Source organism: Danio aesculapii, chromosome 9 (assembly GCF_903798145.1).
Source record: "Danio aesculapii chromosome 9, fDanAes4.1, whole genome shotgun sequence".
NCBI lineage: Eukaryota > Metazoa > Chordata > Actinopteri > Cypriniformes > Danionidae > Danio > Danio aesculapii.
In genome coordinates this window covers 56849549-56865481 of record NC_079443.1, presented here as the reverse complement: position 1 = coordinate 56865481, position 15933 = coordinate 56849549, and the positions used below count along the sequence as shown (strand labels likewise).

Genomic DNA, 15933 nt, shown 5'->3' with positions numbered 1-15933 from the left:
TGTGTAGTGCTTAGCCTAATTAAATTTAAAGGGGTTATATTTTGGTCTTTTACTGTAAGGTTTCATCCCAAACCTCCTCCCAGTCCAAAAAGAGCATTAGTTGGTAATTTTGATGGTCCATTTGAGTATTAGTAGACTGTCTGCTTAATATATGCTGATTCTGCTCGTTCAACAGATATTTAACTGACTATAAGAAACTTTGCAAGTACATGTGAACTTACACTAACCCTAACCTCAACCTAACAGTCTACTTATAATCTAATGAGAATTAGTTGCAGTGACCAAACAGACCATCAAAACAAAGTGTGACCTATTATTTCAAATTGGGCAGCAAAAAGTTGCCTTTTATAATCTTAAAGGAACATTACCCCATTGTTTTCTTTCTTTTATTTTGGAAATAGGCTCATTTTTCAACTCCCACAGTGTTAAACGGTTGAGTTTTACCATACTTTTATTCCCTTCAACTGAATCTGGTGTGGGCTCTTTTAGCTTATCTCAGGCCCGTTTCAGTTTTAAAAAGGTCCACGTCCACGTCCACACTGGCGTTTCACCCAGCGTTTCTGAACAACTCTCCATCCACACTATACCACTGAAAGCACACATCACGTGACCATACACACACACACTCTGGCATGCCCTGCAGCATTTGCAGTTGTCAGAGCTCCAGGCAGTCAGCAGGTGCTTAGAGCACACCTCCCCAGGTGAGAGCAGTGCATGTCAGACAGTTCATTAAGAATCTACCGCTGGATCTAATCTCACTATAGTTGTTAAACGTGATATTTAATTCATCTTGTTGTCTAGATCTAACAACATATTTCCCGACTTTGGTCTTTTGAATCTATTACTTGTTCTCAGGTAACGGGTTTTGGTTGGGCGCAAAGATAAGTTAATAATTAATGTAACAGCGTACACTGATTCTGCACATTGACTGATTGCTTGCTTTTATTTCCTATAATGTATAAACATAGTGTATGTTATACTTTTATAATGGTCATTATTGAATATTAAAACTGATATTCAGCAAAAGAGACTGGGTGCATTTCGTATTTTTCACTGTAAATGAAAGGAGGCAGTTCGGTTTTAGGCTCCATTTTGTTATAAATATGCAAACAGTGAAGATGACACTCGTATAAATATGAAGCTACACGACGCCTCAACATTCTTGGGGTCTGTTAATTGGTTGATATCAAAAGGACAATAGACAGTTCCTTATTTATTATTTTTTTATTTTATTGTTGATATCAGTGTAGCCAGAGTGATGCAAATGAGGTTATAAAGTAGCCTACACTATTCCTTTTGAAGATTTACCTGACGTGTCCTCGGGAGTTTATTTTCCATATTAAACATGCGAAGTCTAAACTTCAGCAAAGGGTGCAGAAGTGAACTTTGTGTAGGCTACTTAATATTGAGAAAAAAGATTTTAAATCAAATCAAATTACTTTTTAAATTGATGTTTTAATTTAATTTTAATTTAAGTTATACTGACCTAGAAAATAACAACTCTTTGTTTTCAATCGCTCTTAGTACGCAGTGTAACTACTGTACAGAAGAGTCAAGCTTTTAAATGAAAATCAAGAGACTTTCTTTTTTTGTTGTTTTTGTTGAGCAAGATGCTAACGGTCTAATCCAATTTAATGACTTATGCTAAGCTAAGCTAACAATGCTCTCGCCAGACTTAGAAATCAGATGAATGAATTCAAAAATGATAAAACTCAACTTTTTAACTCTTGGGTTATTTTTAACTCTTGGTTATTTATATGACCACAGCTACTCCTCATAACACTTATTTGACCTGTCCAGTATTGGTGAGGTAATGTGGAGGATGTAGGATGGAGACTGTTATTCTTAAGCAATAGAAGAAGAGTAGAATGAGGAAAAGGTGTACATTTCCATAGCTCTGTGTTATAAATAAGCATGAGGTTTCCAGTGGCGTGCCTCAGCATGCATTGTTTTATGAGTATATGGAGGATTTGCAAACATGAACTGTCAGAAAAAGGATACCTTTAGGGCTGTACAATTGCTGTAACCCTTAATATGACCTTTTTTAAAAAAAAGTTTATAGTAGTGCATAAAAGTGTATATGAGACCCTAGACCAGAAAATAGGGTTTTGACGGATAAAAGGGACCCTGATCGAGCCCCAGCTGGGTCAGTTGGCGTTTCTGTGTGGAGTTTGCATGTTCTCCTTGTGGCTTTCCTCCAGGTGCTCCGGTTTCCCCCACAGTCCAAAGACATGTGGTACAGGTGAATTGGGTAGGCTAAATTGTCCATAGTGTATGAGTGTGTGTGGATGTTTCTCAGAGATGGGTTGCGGCTGGCAGGGCTTCCGCTGAGTAAAAACGTGCTGGATAAGTTGGCGGTTCATTCTGCTGTGGTGACCCCGGATTAATAAAGGGACTAAGTCGACAAGAAAATGAATGAATGAATGAATGTCCATATAGCAGTGGATATTAACCTGTATCCTGTCACATTTGCGTGCAGAAAGAGTGCAAAACTGTGCGTGTGCGCGTGTGTGCGCGTGTGTGTGCGTGAACTTTGTAACGACATTGTGTTTGACTCATCATTGCAACGCCACAACAAATAGATCAAATACTCATTGGTATCAAAAGTTCTTACTGTAGTATTTCTCACAAACGTTAATTGACAAACCAACGTTGAAAATTGACAAAAAAAAACATTAATTTCTCACAAACTTTAATTATCAAAGTTCTTACTGTAGTATTTCTCACAAATATTAATTGAGATCTGCTTCCTTCTTGTCTGTCTTGTGGTTTGAAGGGAGAAGATTGAGGGACACTGACAGGCATGTGGAAACTGTGGGCTTGAAGGACTAGCCTTAAAGGCACAGTTCACAAAAAAACGCTACCTGATGCTTCGAGCTATAAAATAGAAACTTCTGAAAGCTATAATAAATAATCTGATGTGTTTTTTGAGCTGAAACTTTACAGACACATTCTGGAGAGATAAAAGACTTACCTTAAATCAAGAAAAAGGGGTAACCTAAGTAGCCCTTTAATGTTTAGTTTGTCAGAATAGGATAATACTTGGCTGAGATATCACCATTTGAAATCTATTTGAGATCTAAATATTGAGAAAATAATTCAATCAAATTGTGCTGTTTTTAATGCATAATACTACTCCAATGAGTCCAGAATATTCATATATTGACAGTAGGGAGTTTATAAATTGTCTTCATGTATCTTAAATTAATATTCAAATTTGAATATTCATTCATTCATTTTAATTCGGCTTAGTCTCTATTTCGGAGGTCACCACAGCGAAATGAACCGCCAGTTATTCCGTCATATGTTTTTTGCAAATGCCATGCCAACACGGGGAGAACATGCCAACTGGCACAGTCTGGACTCGAACCAGCGACCTTCGTGCTGTGAGATGACAGTGCTAACCACTGAGCAACCATGCCACCTCTCAAAAAAAAAAATCGATCATTTTACCATACATCATGTTATTGGCTTTTGCCAAAAATATGCTAGTGCAACTTTGTGGTTCAGGGTCACATATTACTAACACAATGTGATAAAGCACAGCTTTTAGGTGACATAAAAGTACAAAGGTGGCTGTTTAAAGAGTGCTGCACTAGTGATGTACTGTTGCATGCCCAAAGATAGCATTTTTTTTGTTCTTGAATGAGGATTGGGTTAAATTTGGCACAATAGCAGAGCTGGAGCCCTGCAGTTTGGGTGTTTATTTCACATGCAAATAGTGCATTTATGTAGAAGTACAGCATCCAAAAATGGCTTATTCAAAGACTTGAAACATCTCGTTTGCATGGATGTAAATAGACTAGCTGCACATTATGTGCCAAAATGTAGTCTACTAGGCATGGGAATGATAACCGTTTTCAAGGTATACACCGGTTTGGAAAAGTCAATGTTTTAATACCACCATAATTTTCTGTAATACGGTTCCTAAGGTATATGTAAGATTTTTTTATTTACATTTATTTTTAGTTTTTTAGAACAGTATCTCCAGCAGAAAAAATACCCAAAGATGCTGTTTTAAATGGTAAAGAAACCTGCGTTTTTGAAACAAATGAAGACAGAAGTAGTCAATGATTCATTCGAATTAAATAGCTGGACATGTTTACTGCTCCAAAATATCATAAATCTTTCAAAAAACAAGAATATATTGTTTTCAAAGGGAAAAAAAAGTTTTAGTTTTTACCCAGACATTAAAAAAGAATATATTTTAGAGCAGTGAGTACAATTAGGGTTGGGCTGATAGACAATGCCATCGCTGATGGCCAATAGACAATACGATGCTGAGCCGGCATCGCCGATCCTCCGCCCCGCCCCCATCGCAAACCCGCTCGCGAAAAATACACACTTATGCCCTGTTTACACTAATACGTCTTAGTTTTAAAATGGCATTTTAGAACGAAAATGATCCACATCCACACCGTGTTTTACCTAGCATTTCTGAACAGCCCTCCGTCCGCTGAAAACGCACATCACGTGACCACACACACACACACTGTCATGCGCACGTCTGAGCTCCAGTGAGCAGTGCACGTCAGACAGTTTATCAAGGATGTACCGCTGGATTGTGTCTCACTACAGTTGTTAAACGTGATATTCAGACATCCCAAGTCTCCCGGAAGTTCCTTGAGCATCAGAAGCACCTTTTTTGCTTTTGTTTGGGGACTGAAATAATGCTGCAGAAAACTCAGCTTTGCCTCACAAAAATAAATAGCTATTTAAAATATGCTGCTTAAAAGTACACACATTTTTAATTGTAATAATAATTTAAATGAAGAGCAAATAAACACATCCCTGGTGAGCATAAGAGACTCAAAGATAAAAAAGTGACAGAATTTCTCAGTGCTCGCTATAAATGTAAAGAGATACTCAGAGCTAACTAGCTGTGAATGGATTATGTGCCCACAGTACAGTATGCATTATGTAAAGTTATGTGTGCCTCAGCATTGTTTTGTAGCATGCTTTAGTGTTTACAATGTTGTGTTACAGGACAAAAAAATGTTTTGTGAGCATCAGAGCTACGTTTAAGCAACTAAAGAAATGTTTCTTGAGCATTAAATAAACTAATAAAATAAATTAAAGAAACATGTGACTGGTGGCATGGTGGCACAAGAAGGTCGCTGGTTCGAGTTCCGGCTGGGTCAGTTGGCATTTCTGTGTGGAGTCTGCATGTTCTCCCCGTGTTTTCGTGGGTTTCCTACGGGTGCTCCGGTTTCCCCCACAGTCCAAACACATGTGCCATAAGTGAATTGAATAAACTAAATTGCCTGTAGTGTATGTGTGTAAATGCAAGAGTGTATTCGTGTTTCCCAATGCTGGGTTGCCGCTGGAAGGGCATCCGCTGTGTAAAACATGCGGCTGGATAAGTTGGTGGTTCATTCCGCTGTGGCGACCCCAGATTAATAAAGGGAAAGGAAAATAAATGAATTAATCATGTGACTTTAAGGACTGATAAGATTCAAAGCTGAAAAAGTGATAGAATTTCTCAATTCTCGCTATAGATGTACTCAAAGCTAACTAGCTGTGCATAGTTTATGTCCCAAAATGTGCCAACAGTACAGTATGCATTATTAAATCTGTCTCGGTATTGTTTTATAGCATGCATTATTGTTTTCAGTCTCGATCAGCCCAATGTAGTGTTCAGCAGGACACGAAAAAAAACAGTGTTGAGCCTCAAAGCAACACTTTGCAACAAAGAAATGTTTCTTGAGCATCAAATAAACAGATTTCTACGGAATCATTTGACTTTGAAGACTGGAATAATGATGCTGAAAATTCAGCTTCGCCTCGTAGAAATAAATTACAATTTAAAATGTAATGCTAAAAAGTACACTCATTTTAATTGTAATAATAATTTCACCAAATAAATGCATCCCTGATCAGCATAAGAGACTCAAAGCTGAAAAAGTGACAATTTCTCAAGGCTTGCTATAAATGTGAAAAGATACTCAAAGCTAACTAGTTGTTCATGCCAAAATGTGCTAGCAATGCATTATGTATTATGCAAAGCTGTTTCAGCATTGTTTTATAGCATGCATTATTGTTTACAATCTCGATCAGCCCAATATAGTGTTCAGCAGGACATGAAAGAAAAGTGTTGAGCATCAAAGCAACATTTTGCAACAAAGAAATGTTTCTTGAGCATCAAATCAACAGATTTCTAAAGAATCATGTGACTTTGAAGACTGAAATAATGATGCTGAAAATTCAGCTTCGCCTCATAGAAATAAATAACAATTTAAATTGTAATGCTAAAAAGTACACACATTTTAATTGTAATTATGTACTTTTTAAAACGGTTTGTATGTTTTTCTCACAATCATTGACAGGTACCCATCTTCCTGATGTATTCGTTAAAAGAGAAAAGCTCAGGGTTGTCTCTGATTTTAAATATTTAAGTCTAATTTTAGATTCACAATTGATATTCCAAAAGCATGCCAAGAAGGTCAGTAAAATTGTTAAATGTAATCTGGCCAACGTCAGGCATGTACGACCTTACTTGACTAATGAAGCAGCAAAACTTTTTATGCACTCCATGATTTTTTCTCATATTACATATTGTCTTACTAGTTGGTCACACGCAAGTAAAACGGTTTTAAAATCAATTGAATCACTTTATAAACAGGCACTTAAAGTATTTGATCAGAAGTCTATTAGGTCTCATCATTGTAATATAATACAAAAACATTATTTATTGAGCTTTGATAATATGAAATATTTGGCTGATGCTTGTTTGATTTTTAAGATTTTAAATGGATATGCTCCACACCCTTTATGTGAGTTTGTAACACACAAGAACAATAATGGTCAAGCAACACGATCTGTTACCAGGGGAGACTGTGCTGTGCCGTTCAGACGTACAACTTTTACATCAGTCTTCTCAGTTAGAGCCAGTCATTTTTGGAACACACTTCCCATTGAGTTAAGGGGTGTTACAAATTATTCAACTTTTAAATAGAAGTTAAAGAAATGGCTAAAAGCAAATCAAGTTTGTAATCATGTGTAATTCTTTTGTCTTACATTTTAAGAAATTCTTATTACATGTTTTATCCCTTTGTCATATGCAACTTTACTGTTTTTGTATGTGTGATGTGTTTTTTTTTATTTTAGGTTGCCTTTTAAAATCTGGCAGGGGGCAACAGATGAAAATTAGCCCTTGTGGCTAACTCTGGCTTATTTAGTTTCACTGTTTATTAATGAGCATTGTCCCTGTTAAATAAATAAATGACAAATTATAACTTCAATTTTGACTAAATAAATCCATCCTTGATGAGCATAAGAGACTCAAAAATGGACAGAATTTCTAACTATAAATATAAAGTGATACTCTAAATAGCAAACTAGCTGTGCATGGTGCCAAAATGTGGCAATAGCACATTATGCATTATTAAATCTGTCTCAGTATTGTTTTATAGCATGCATTAGTGTTTACAATCTTGATCAGCCCAATGTAGTGTTCAGCAGGACAAAAAAAGGTCAATTTTAGCAACTGATTTTATCTTGAGGATCAAATCAACAGATAAAAATGATTTCTAAAGGGTCATGGAACTTTGAGGACTTTATAAAGGATGCTCAGCTTTTAACTCACAGAATCTACTTGCATACTCTCAGGGCTTTATATCGAAGTTGATGTTTAGCCGCACCATATTGGTGTTTCGTAACGCCTAGTTTTTGACATGAGTTGTTAGCCCAACGTTCAACCCCCAGTCTGGAGGATACATACATACACAGCCAATTTAGCTTACCCAATACACCTATAGCACATGTCTCAGTTTGGACTGTGGGGGAACCGGAGCATCCGGAGGAAACCCACACCAACACGGGGAGAACATGCAAACTCCACACAAATATGCCAACTGACCCAACCTGGACTCGAACCAGCGACTTTCTTGCTGTGAGGCGACTGTACTAACCACTGAGCCACCGTGCTGCCCTTGTAATTGTAAAAATACTTATAATTTAGGCCCTCCAAAAGTACATCCTTACTAGTGAGCATAAGAGACTCAAAACTGACATTCTCAATGCTTCCTACATGTAAAGAGATCCTCAGTCCTGGTGTGCTGGAATGAATGAATCACATCACTCCAGTGTCTTGTGACTTGTGTGTAAAGTGCATCCAAGCCCTCTCATTAAATAGCTGCTTGTTTGAGCGGAGAAGAATGGATGTCTTTCAGGCTTTATCGTGCATCGTTTTTAGTGCAATTACTGCATTTTCCTTGCAAACTAAAGCTGCTCATTTATTTGCATTTTAAGTCAGCCTAGTGTTTTCAAAAGTTAAAACCTCTGTAATAATAGTGTTGCAAAGAGACCTGCAGCCTGGGGGGCAAAGCAAATATGTGTAAACAGACTGATGATTTAGTGCTCTATATTGACGATCCATGCGCAAAGTGCATGAGCAAAAGCAATAAGGGCGTGTCGGAATCCACTTTTGCTAATTCGAGGATGGAAAAATCCACTTTGCGCCATGGCGCATGGTCTAAAAGGGTTGAGCTTATTCTCTTAATGAGTTATAGCTGTGTTTTGAGAATAAACCAATCAGAGTCTCGTCTCCCATTCCCTTTAAGAGTCAGTTGTGTCGCGCCGTAGCGCATTTGCTATTTACATGACGGACTTTGTAAGTGGAAAAACTGAACACTTCACTAGCGAGAAAACAGTTAAACAGAGCATCTGCAGCGCCAGAATGAGAGATGAGCCTCCTCATTATTTACTTTCGCTTTCACTCTCATGGATCACTACTTGCTATACACTTTTATACACACATACACCTATTTAACAACACACTTTACATGCCAATTTGCACATAACAGCTGCACATATAACGTTGTATACAGTAATAAACACGTACATACACTTGTCAATTTGTATATTTGCATTCACTACTTACTTCTATTTTTTCTAAATATATTTATTCTCTGTTTTTTGTCCTGTCTCTGTAATCCTGTTGCACTGTAGAAGCTCTGTCACGAAAACAAATTCCTCGTATGTGTGACCATACCTGGCAATAAAGCTCTTTCTGATTCTGATTCTGATTCTGATAAGGAAGCGTGTTATACGCACAGACATCCATTAGCCTATACATAATTAATTTTGTTTATTAAGCGCAAAGAATTGTTTCAAAACTATTTCTAAATTCAGCTCTAATTTCCAGCAAACGAATAAATGAACAATAATAATGAAGTGTGGTCAAAAACCTGAGTTATATCCTAATACACATGCTGTGCCCCATATGGTCTAAAACCTGACAGGTGGGCAAATCAAAGCTTGTTTTTAATAAAACAAATATAAATATGCATTTAATAAATAATACTGCTAATAATAATAACATTATACAAAAGCAAATTGTTATGAAAGAACTGAAAAAGCCCCCCGAGATGAAGGCAAAAGACGTGGTGCAAAATGTCAAAAGGCTCTTGCGCCAAGCTGAAACTAGCAAACAACTATTGCGTCGCACCTTGCGCCACATTGCGCCGGGTATATGATAGGGCCCTTAGTGTTGTCTGTTTGAGGGCAGCAGGTAAGATTGTTACTTTTTTTAAAACCTATTTGTAACCTCATAACATCCACTGTATCATTTATTCCACAGCAATTTATAAGGTTTCTAAATAATCAACATGATGATCAAACTTTGCTAAAAAAACCCCAGTTGTGCACATAACAGTTGCATCTGTAACAGATTTATTTAATTATTATTATTTTTTATACAAGTAAAATTTCCATTAGTTTAACTGTAGACATAATATTTTGCTGTGAAATCAATGAAATCTTTGATCTTACTAAAATGTTATCTTACTAAAACATTATTGACAAAGGATTAGTTCTGCTGCTGCTGTTTATAAGCTTTATGTACAATGAGGAGGTTTTCATGTTGCACTCAGTGTCCTGAACTCAGTGTAGTGAATCAAGCTCATCGGTGCCCTTACAGGTCCAGTGAAATTAAAATGACTTTTTTAGATGTTAGTATCAGTATGTTAGTCTTTAAGGATATCTATAAGCGAGTGTGGTACAAAACAATAACAGAATTTACGTTTATAAAACTGATATAAACATGTAAAGCTGGCAGTTTATCACTTCCACCTAAATGGATCAATGTTTTTCTTCACTTCACCTCAAACCTCTCATTAAATCTTCTGACCAATCAAATGCTCTCTAGTATCTGACAAGCCCCGCCCCCATTAAGACGCTTCACATTTGCTTTTTATTTGATGTGCTTGAGTTCAACCCTTCTTATTGGCAGAGCTGTGATGAAACAAAACACTATTGGCTGTTCTTTTAAAGGCTACTCTGTCCCACCCCTCTCTTTGTTTTTCAGTTGAGGTTACGTCAAACATTGAATAAACAAAAATGCACATTTCAAAGCACTTCACAGGACCTTAAACAGTGATGAACGACACAGCGAATGTTAGCACAACTCCACCTAGCTCCGCCCCCTTTGGTGCAGGAATTACTTGCTTACATTCAGGATATAGTCACGTGTTTGTTTCTTGGAGAAACTCATGACTACAGTGCAGGATTTTCAGGGAGGTCAGAAGCAGTGCTAACATTACTGAACAGAAATAAACAGGGGGTCTAACCGTACGTTCACACTGAAAGCGGCGAGAGCGTCAAAGTAGCTGGAAGTCATTCATTTTCAATGAGAGCCGGCGGCGATAAGCGGCGAGGAAATCAAGTCAACTTTATGGTAATGAGCTATAACGTGGTTCGGCGGCAAGCAATCCGAATGAAGAAGTCCACCGCTTGAGAGGAGTTCAGAGAACACAGACCTGTGAACTTTGGTTCCGACCACAGTTATTCCTTAGGGTTTGATTATTACGGTCACCGGATTTTCAATTATTTACAATGTTTTCTTACAGGAACATGCATTAAATAAGTTACTGATGTGCTTTAATGTTGTAACGTTATATATTTATCTTTAAAAAAGCAGGAATCTCATGCGACAGTACAAAACAGTATTGCTGCTTCAAAATATTTCAGGCATATGGACACATTGGATAATTAAGTGGAGCAAAAGCCACACCACATGCAACGTGAGCTTCCATTGTTAAATGAATTTAAGAAGTGCGCAACATTTTCATACTAGAAAGCATGTTTTGTGCAGGAATGTAACTGAAATGCTGCAACGGCTCCTTTAAATACGAGATCAATGTAGCGAATTCGCCACCGGAGCTGAAGGCAGACAGCGTTGTCGCCAGGGCAGCCAGAGCGACCTTGGACGCTCTCACCGCTTTCGGTGTGTACGCACAGTAATAATATATACAGTTGAAGTCAGAATTATAAGCTCCCCTTTGCATTTTTGTTCTTTTTTAAATATTTCCCAACCTATGTTTAACACATGTTTAATTTTCACAGTATGTCTGATAATATAAAGTTTCTTTAGCAAAATAGGACCGCTTTAACTCTTAAAGGGACGGTTTACCCAAAACTGAACTTTCTTCATCATTAACTCATCCTCCACCTGTTCTAAACCTGTTTGAGTTTCTTTCTTCTGTTAAACAAATAGAAGAAGAAATCTTGAACATTTATTTTCTTACTATGGAAGTTTCTGAATATCTTATTATATGCAGAGCAAAATGTTTGTAACCACTTGATGGTCAGTAAATATTCATTTTTGAGTGAACTATCCCTTTAACTTGTGTGCTTTTCTCTGTGTTTGAGCAAATGGAATGAATTTTGGTCTTATTTTGACACATATTTGAGGAAAATGCTTTGAAAATTTTCAAAAACTCAACAAAACACTTTGGGCAAATTGACTACCCTTTCGTTATGTTGGTGGCTGTTTTTGCCCCATTGACTTCCATTATACAGAAAATATACAGAAAATTCTTTGACTGCAAAGCCATGACAGAATATACTGTAATCATGCATTCTTGTTGTTGTTGGTTTTCCCTGTTGGGAAGAAGTAGAGGTTGTAGTTTTTAATATTGATAATCAGTTGCATTGCAAAAATAAATAAATACATAGTAGTTTCTTGCTTTTATATGGAGTATTGTGCATGTGCCTAGTGCATATGTGTGCGTGAGACCTTTGTGTATTTACTTTGATATGTCTGAGAAAATCAAATTAAGCTGCTCGGCTCTCCGAACACATTATAATCTGCTATTTTACTCCACTGAACTCCATATAAAAGCCAGAAACTTTTTTTTTTGGCACAGGCCTATCTAAAGGGTTAATGCTGTTAACTGATGATCAACAGTAAAATGTACAAGTTGTACCTCTTCCCAACTGGGAAAACCACCCAACAGTCATAATGCATGATTATATGGTGTCATGACTTTGCAATCAAAAATGTCATTATAATGGAAGTCAATGGGTCAAAAACAGCCACCAACATAACGAAAGGGTAGTCAATTTGAACAATACACAAGGTTTATTTTTTAGAAAAGCCATAATGTTGAAAACTATAACAGATATTATCTTCTTCTTGTTTATTAGGAGATCAACAAAAAGCAAAGCCCCTCCTCCTCCGGTCCTGACAGGTCTGGATGCTCCTCTGCTGAGCCACAAGCTCCCGGTGTTCCCTCATCCAGCCATGGAGCAGACGGAGAGTCTGCTGGAGCAGGAGCTGACGCTCACCGTCATCCTGCCTGGAGGAGCAGAGAAGACCACCACAGTCCACGGCAGGTGAGGGTGTTTTGTTTTTTTTGAGCATGTTACATATGAAACATTCAGTACAAACAGCTTCTACACAAACAAAAACAGTCGCACGCGTATACATTCAGGCTATGTTCACTCTGCAAGGCTTAGTGCTCAAATCTGATTTTTTTCTCAGATCTGATTTGTTTTGCATGGCTGTTCACAGTGTTGTTATAAATGTGGCTAATATCAGATTTTCAATGTGAACAGATCATGGTCCTAAACTGACCCACATGCGCAAAAGCACAACTACGGACTGCACAAAATGTCTAATTATGCACACAATGTATGAAGCAGGTTGTCAGATTATGCTTAAAATGATTTTTGCCCTTTTCACCGACAACCGTGGTTTACTTTATGAACTGTAAAGAGTTGCTCTGCTACTACTAATGTGTATTTCGCCATACATTTTCTTTTCGACTTATTCCCTTTATTAATCTGGGGTCGCCACAGCGGAATGAACCGCCAACTTATCCAGCATATGTTTTACGCAGTGGATGCCCTATATATATATATATATATATATATATATATATATATATATATATATATATATACAGACTTGTCTTAACCTAATTAACCTAGTTAAGCATTTAAATGTCACTTCAAGCTGTTTAGAAGTGTCTTGAAAAATGTCTAGTCAAATATTATTTACTGTCATCATGGCAAAGATAAAATAAATCAGTTAATAGAGATGAGTTATTAAAACTATTATGTTTAGAAATGTGTTAAAGAAAATCTTCTCTCCATTAAACAAAAATTGGGGAAAAAAATAAACAGGGGGGCTAATAATTCTGACTTCAACTGTATATATAGTTGCAGGCCTGATGGATGCTCAAATACTGTATTATCAGCCCTTTTTTAATGCACCAGAGTTTACAGAGTTTACAATGATGTAATCAGGTTCCCTCAACTTTTTTGAACATGGCTCATATTTAACAAGCTGGAATAAACATAGCAAAAATGGCAGTTTGAGCATGAAGTAGATGCAAACATTGGTTTATTTGCAGCTTTGCCTTTCTGGACTTCAAAAAACCTGAACCGGTCAAGATGATTATACAGAAAAATTCTCAAAGCTGGGGCAATTTTATGCAACTTTGCTTCCAATGAGGACTGTGGACTGGTGCATGTGAGGTGTTAATCTCTGAGCTTTGCTGTATATGAGATCATGCAGATTCTCAGATGATTGCTGTTATGAAACTAATCAGATGATTGCAGTGAGTCAGCTGGGTGGAGCAGCGTTTCTCCGAGATCCTGCTCCAAATCTTGCATGCTTTCGGTTATACATGCAGAGAATGAGATGACGCTCAAGGAATCCTGCATCACTGTACACTGTTTGTGATTATCATTGAACAGTTGATCAATTTCAGCAGTTGGATCAGTTCCTCACATGGCTTGCTGTGCTCTTTGTGGTCTGTTTTTAGATGCTTTCTCTCCTCAGCACTTCACCTCTGATTTTTGGAATTTGCTTCAGGTTGGACAGATATTAATGTATAATGTATGATATTTAATTAATGATCCTCAGTTCTTAATAATAATAATAATAATAATAATAATAATAATAATAATAATAATAATAATTGGGCTTCACGGTAGCACAGTGGGTAGCACGATCTTCTCACAGCAAGAAGGTCGCTGATTTGAGCCTCAGCTGGGTCAGTGAATATTTCTGTGTGGAGTTTGCATGTTCTCCTCGTGTTGGCATGGGTGTCCTCCGGATGCTCCGGTTTCCCCCACAAGTCCAAAGACATGCAGTACAGGTGAATTGGGTAAGCTAAATTGTCTGTAGTGTATGTGTGTGAATGAGAGTGTATGGATGTTTCCCAGTACTGGGTTGCAGCTGGAAGGGCATCCGTTGCGTAAAAACATATGCTGGATGAGTTGGCGGTTCGTTCTGCTGTGGCGACCCCAGATTTTTAAAGGGACTAAGCCGAAGGAAAATGAATGTGTGAGTGTGAATGAGTGAATGAAGAGTGTTTTCCAATACTGGATTGTGGCTGGAAGGGCATCCGCTGCGTAAAACAAATGCCGGAATGGTTGGTGGTTCATTCCTCTGTGGCGATGTCTGATAAATAAGGGACTAAGCCGAATGGATTAATAATAATAATAGTAATAATAATAATAATAGTAATAAAAATTATATTTCATTTATAAAGCAAGTAAAACCTCAAGTGCTACAGAAAAATGCAAAATGAGATAAAACAAATATATATAAATATAAATATAAATAAAACAAATAAAATCTAAATTAATACTAATTATTATTGTTATTTTTATTATAAACTGTTTAATTTCCAATTGGTGTTATTATTAGCCCCTTTAATAATCAGGGGTCGCATGTTAATCATATGTTTTACACTGTGGATGCCCTTCCAGCCGCAATCCAACACTAGGAAACACCTGTACACTCCTGCATTTACACACATATACTATTAAAATAATATTTCAAGAAATTATTTAATTAGCAATTGCTGTTGTTTTGTGTTATTTTATGTATTATTAAATCTAAATTTGGTACCTTAAATTAATAATTATACTAATAATTCATTCATTCATTTTCTTTTTGGCTTAGTCCCTTTATTAATCTGGGGTCGCCACAGCGGAATGAACCGCCAACTTATCCAGCAAATGTTTTATGCAGCGGATGCCCTTCCAGCTGCAACCATCTCTGGGAAACATCCATACACGCTCAATCACACTCATACACTACGGACAAATTCAATTCACCTAAAGCGCATGTTTTTGGACTTGTGTGGGAAACTGGAGCACCTGGAGGAAACCCACACGAACACAGGGAGAACATGCAAACTTCATGCCAACTGACCCAGCCAGCGACCTTCTTGCTGTCAGGCGATTGTACTACCCACTGCGCCACCGTGCAGGCCCATTATTATTATTATTGCTTATTTTTATAATTAATTATTTTATATATTTTTTCAAACTAATCATTTGCTTATTTTTATAATAAAATATAATGCATAATTATTTAATTAATGTTGTTATTATAATAAAATATATATATTCTTTTATTTCTTCTTACTGTTTCAGTATAGTAATTTATTTCAATTATTCTCTCTATCTGTCTGTCTGCTTGGGTTGTACTTTGTTCATTTGTTTTACTCTAGTATTTATTTATTATTTTGGCACAAACCTAATCTCAAATATCTATCAGTCTGTCATCATCATTTAATCAGCAATTTGTTGAGTTCTTTGATCCTGAACGCCTGTGACTGAAACCTGATTTTAATAACTGCTGAAAAGCTGAAACCAAATTGAATCTAAAAGGATTAATAAACAAATTCTTCA

General features: G+C 36.9%; 1 protein-coding gene across 1 annotated transcript in view; it reads left to right on the top strand.

Moving 5' to 3' along the window:
• cobll1b (cordon-bleu WH2 repeat protein-like 1b) overlaps positions 1 to 13931 on the top strand; it is a 103898-nt gene extending 89967 nt beyond the window's left edge. Inside the window, exons 3-4 of the mRNA XM_056466096.1 lie at positions 12427 to 12615; positions 13802 to 13931. Coding sequence (XP_056322071.1) covers positions 12427 to 12615; positions 13802 to 13931 — 319 coding nt within the window. The remainder of the gene's footprint in view (positions 1 to 12426; positions 12616 to 13801) is intronic.
• Positions 13932 to 15933: the final 2002 nt, after the last annotated feature.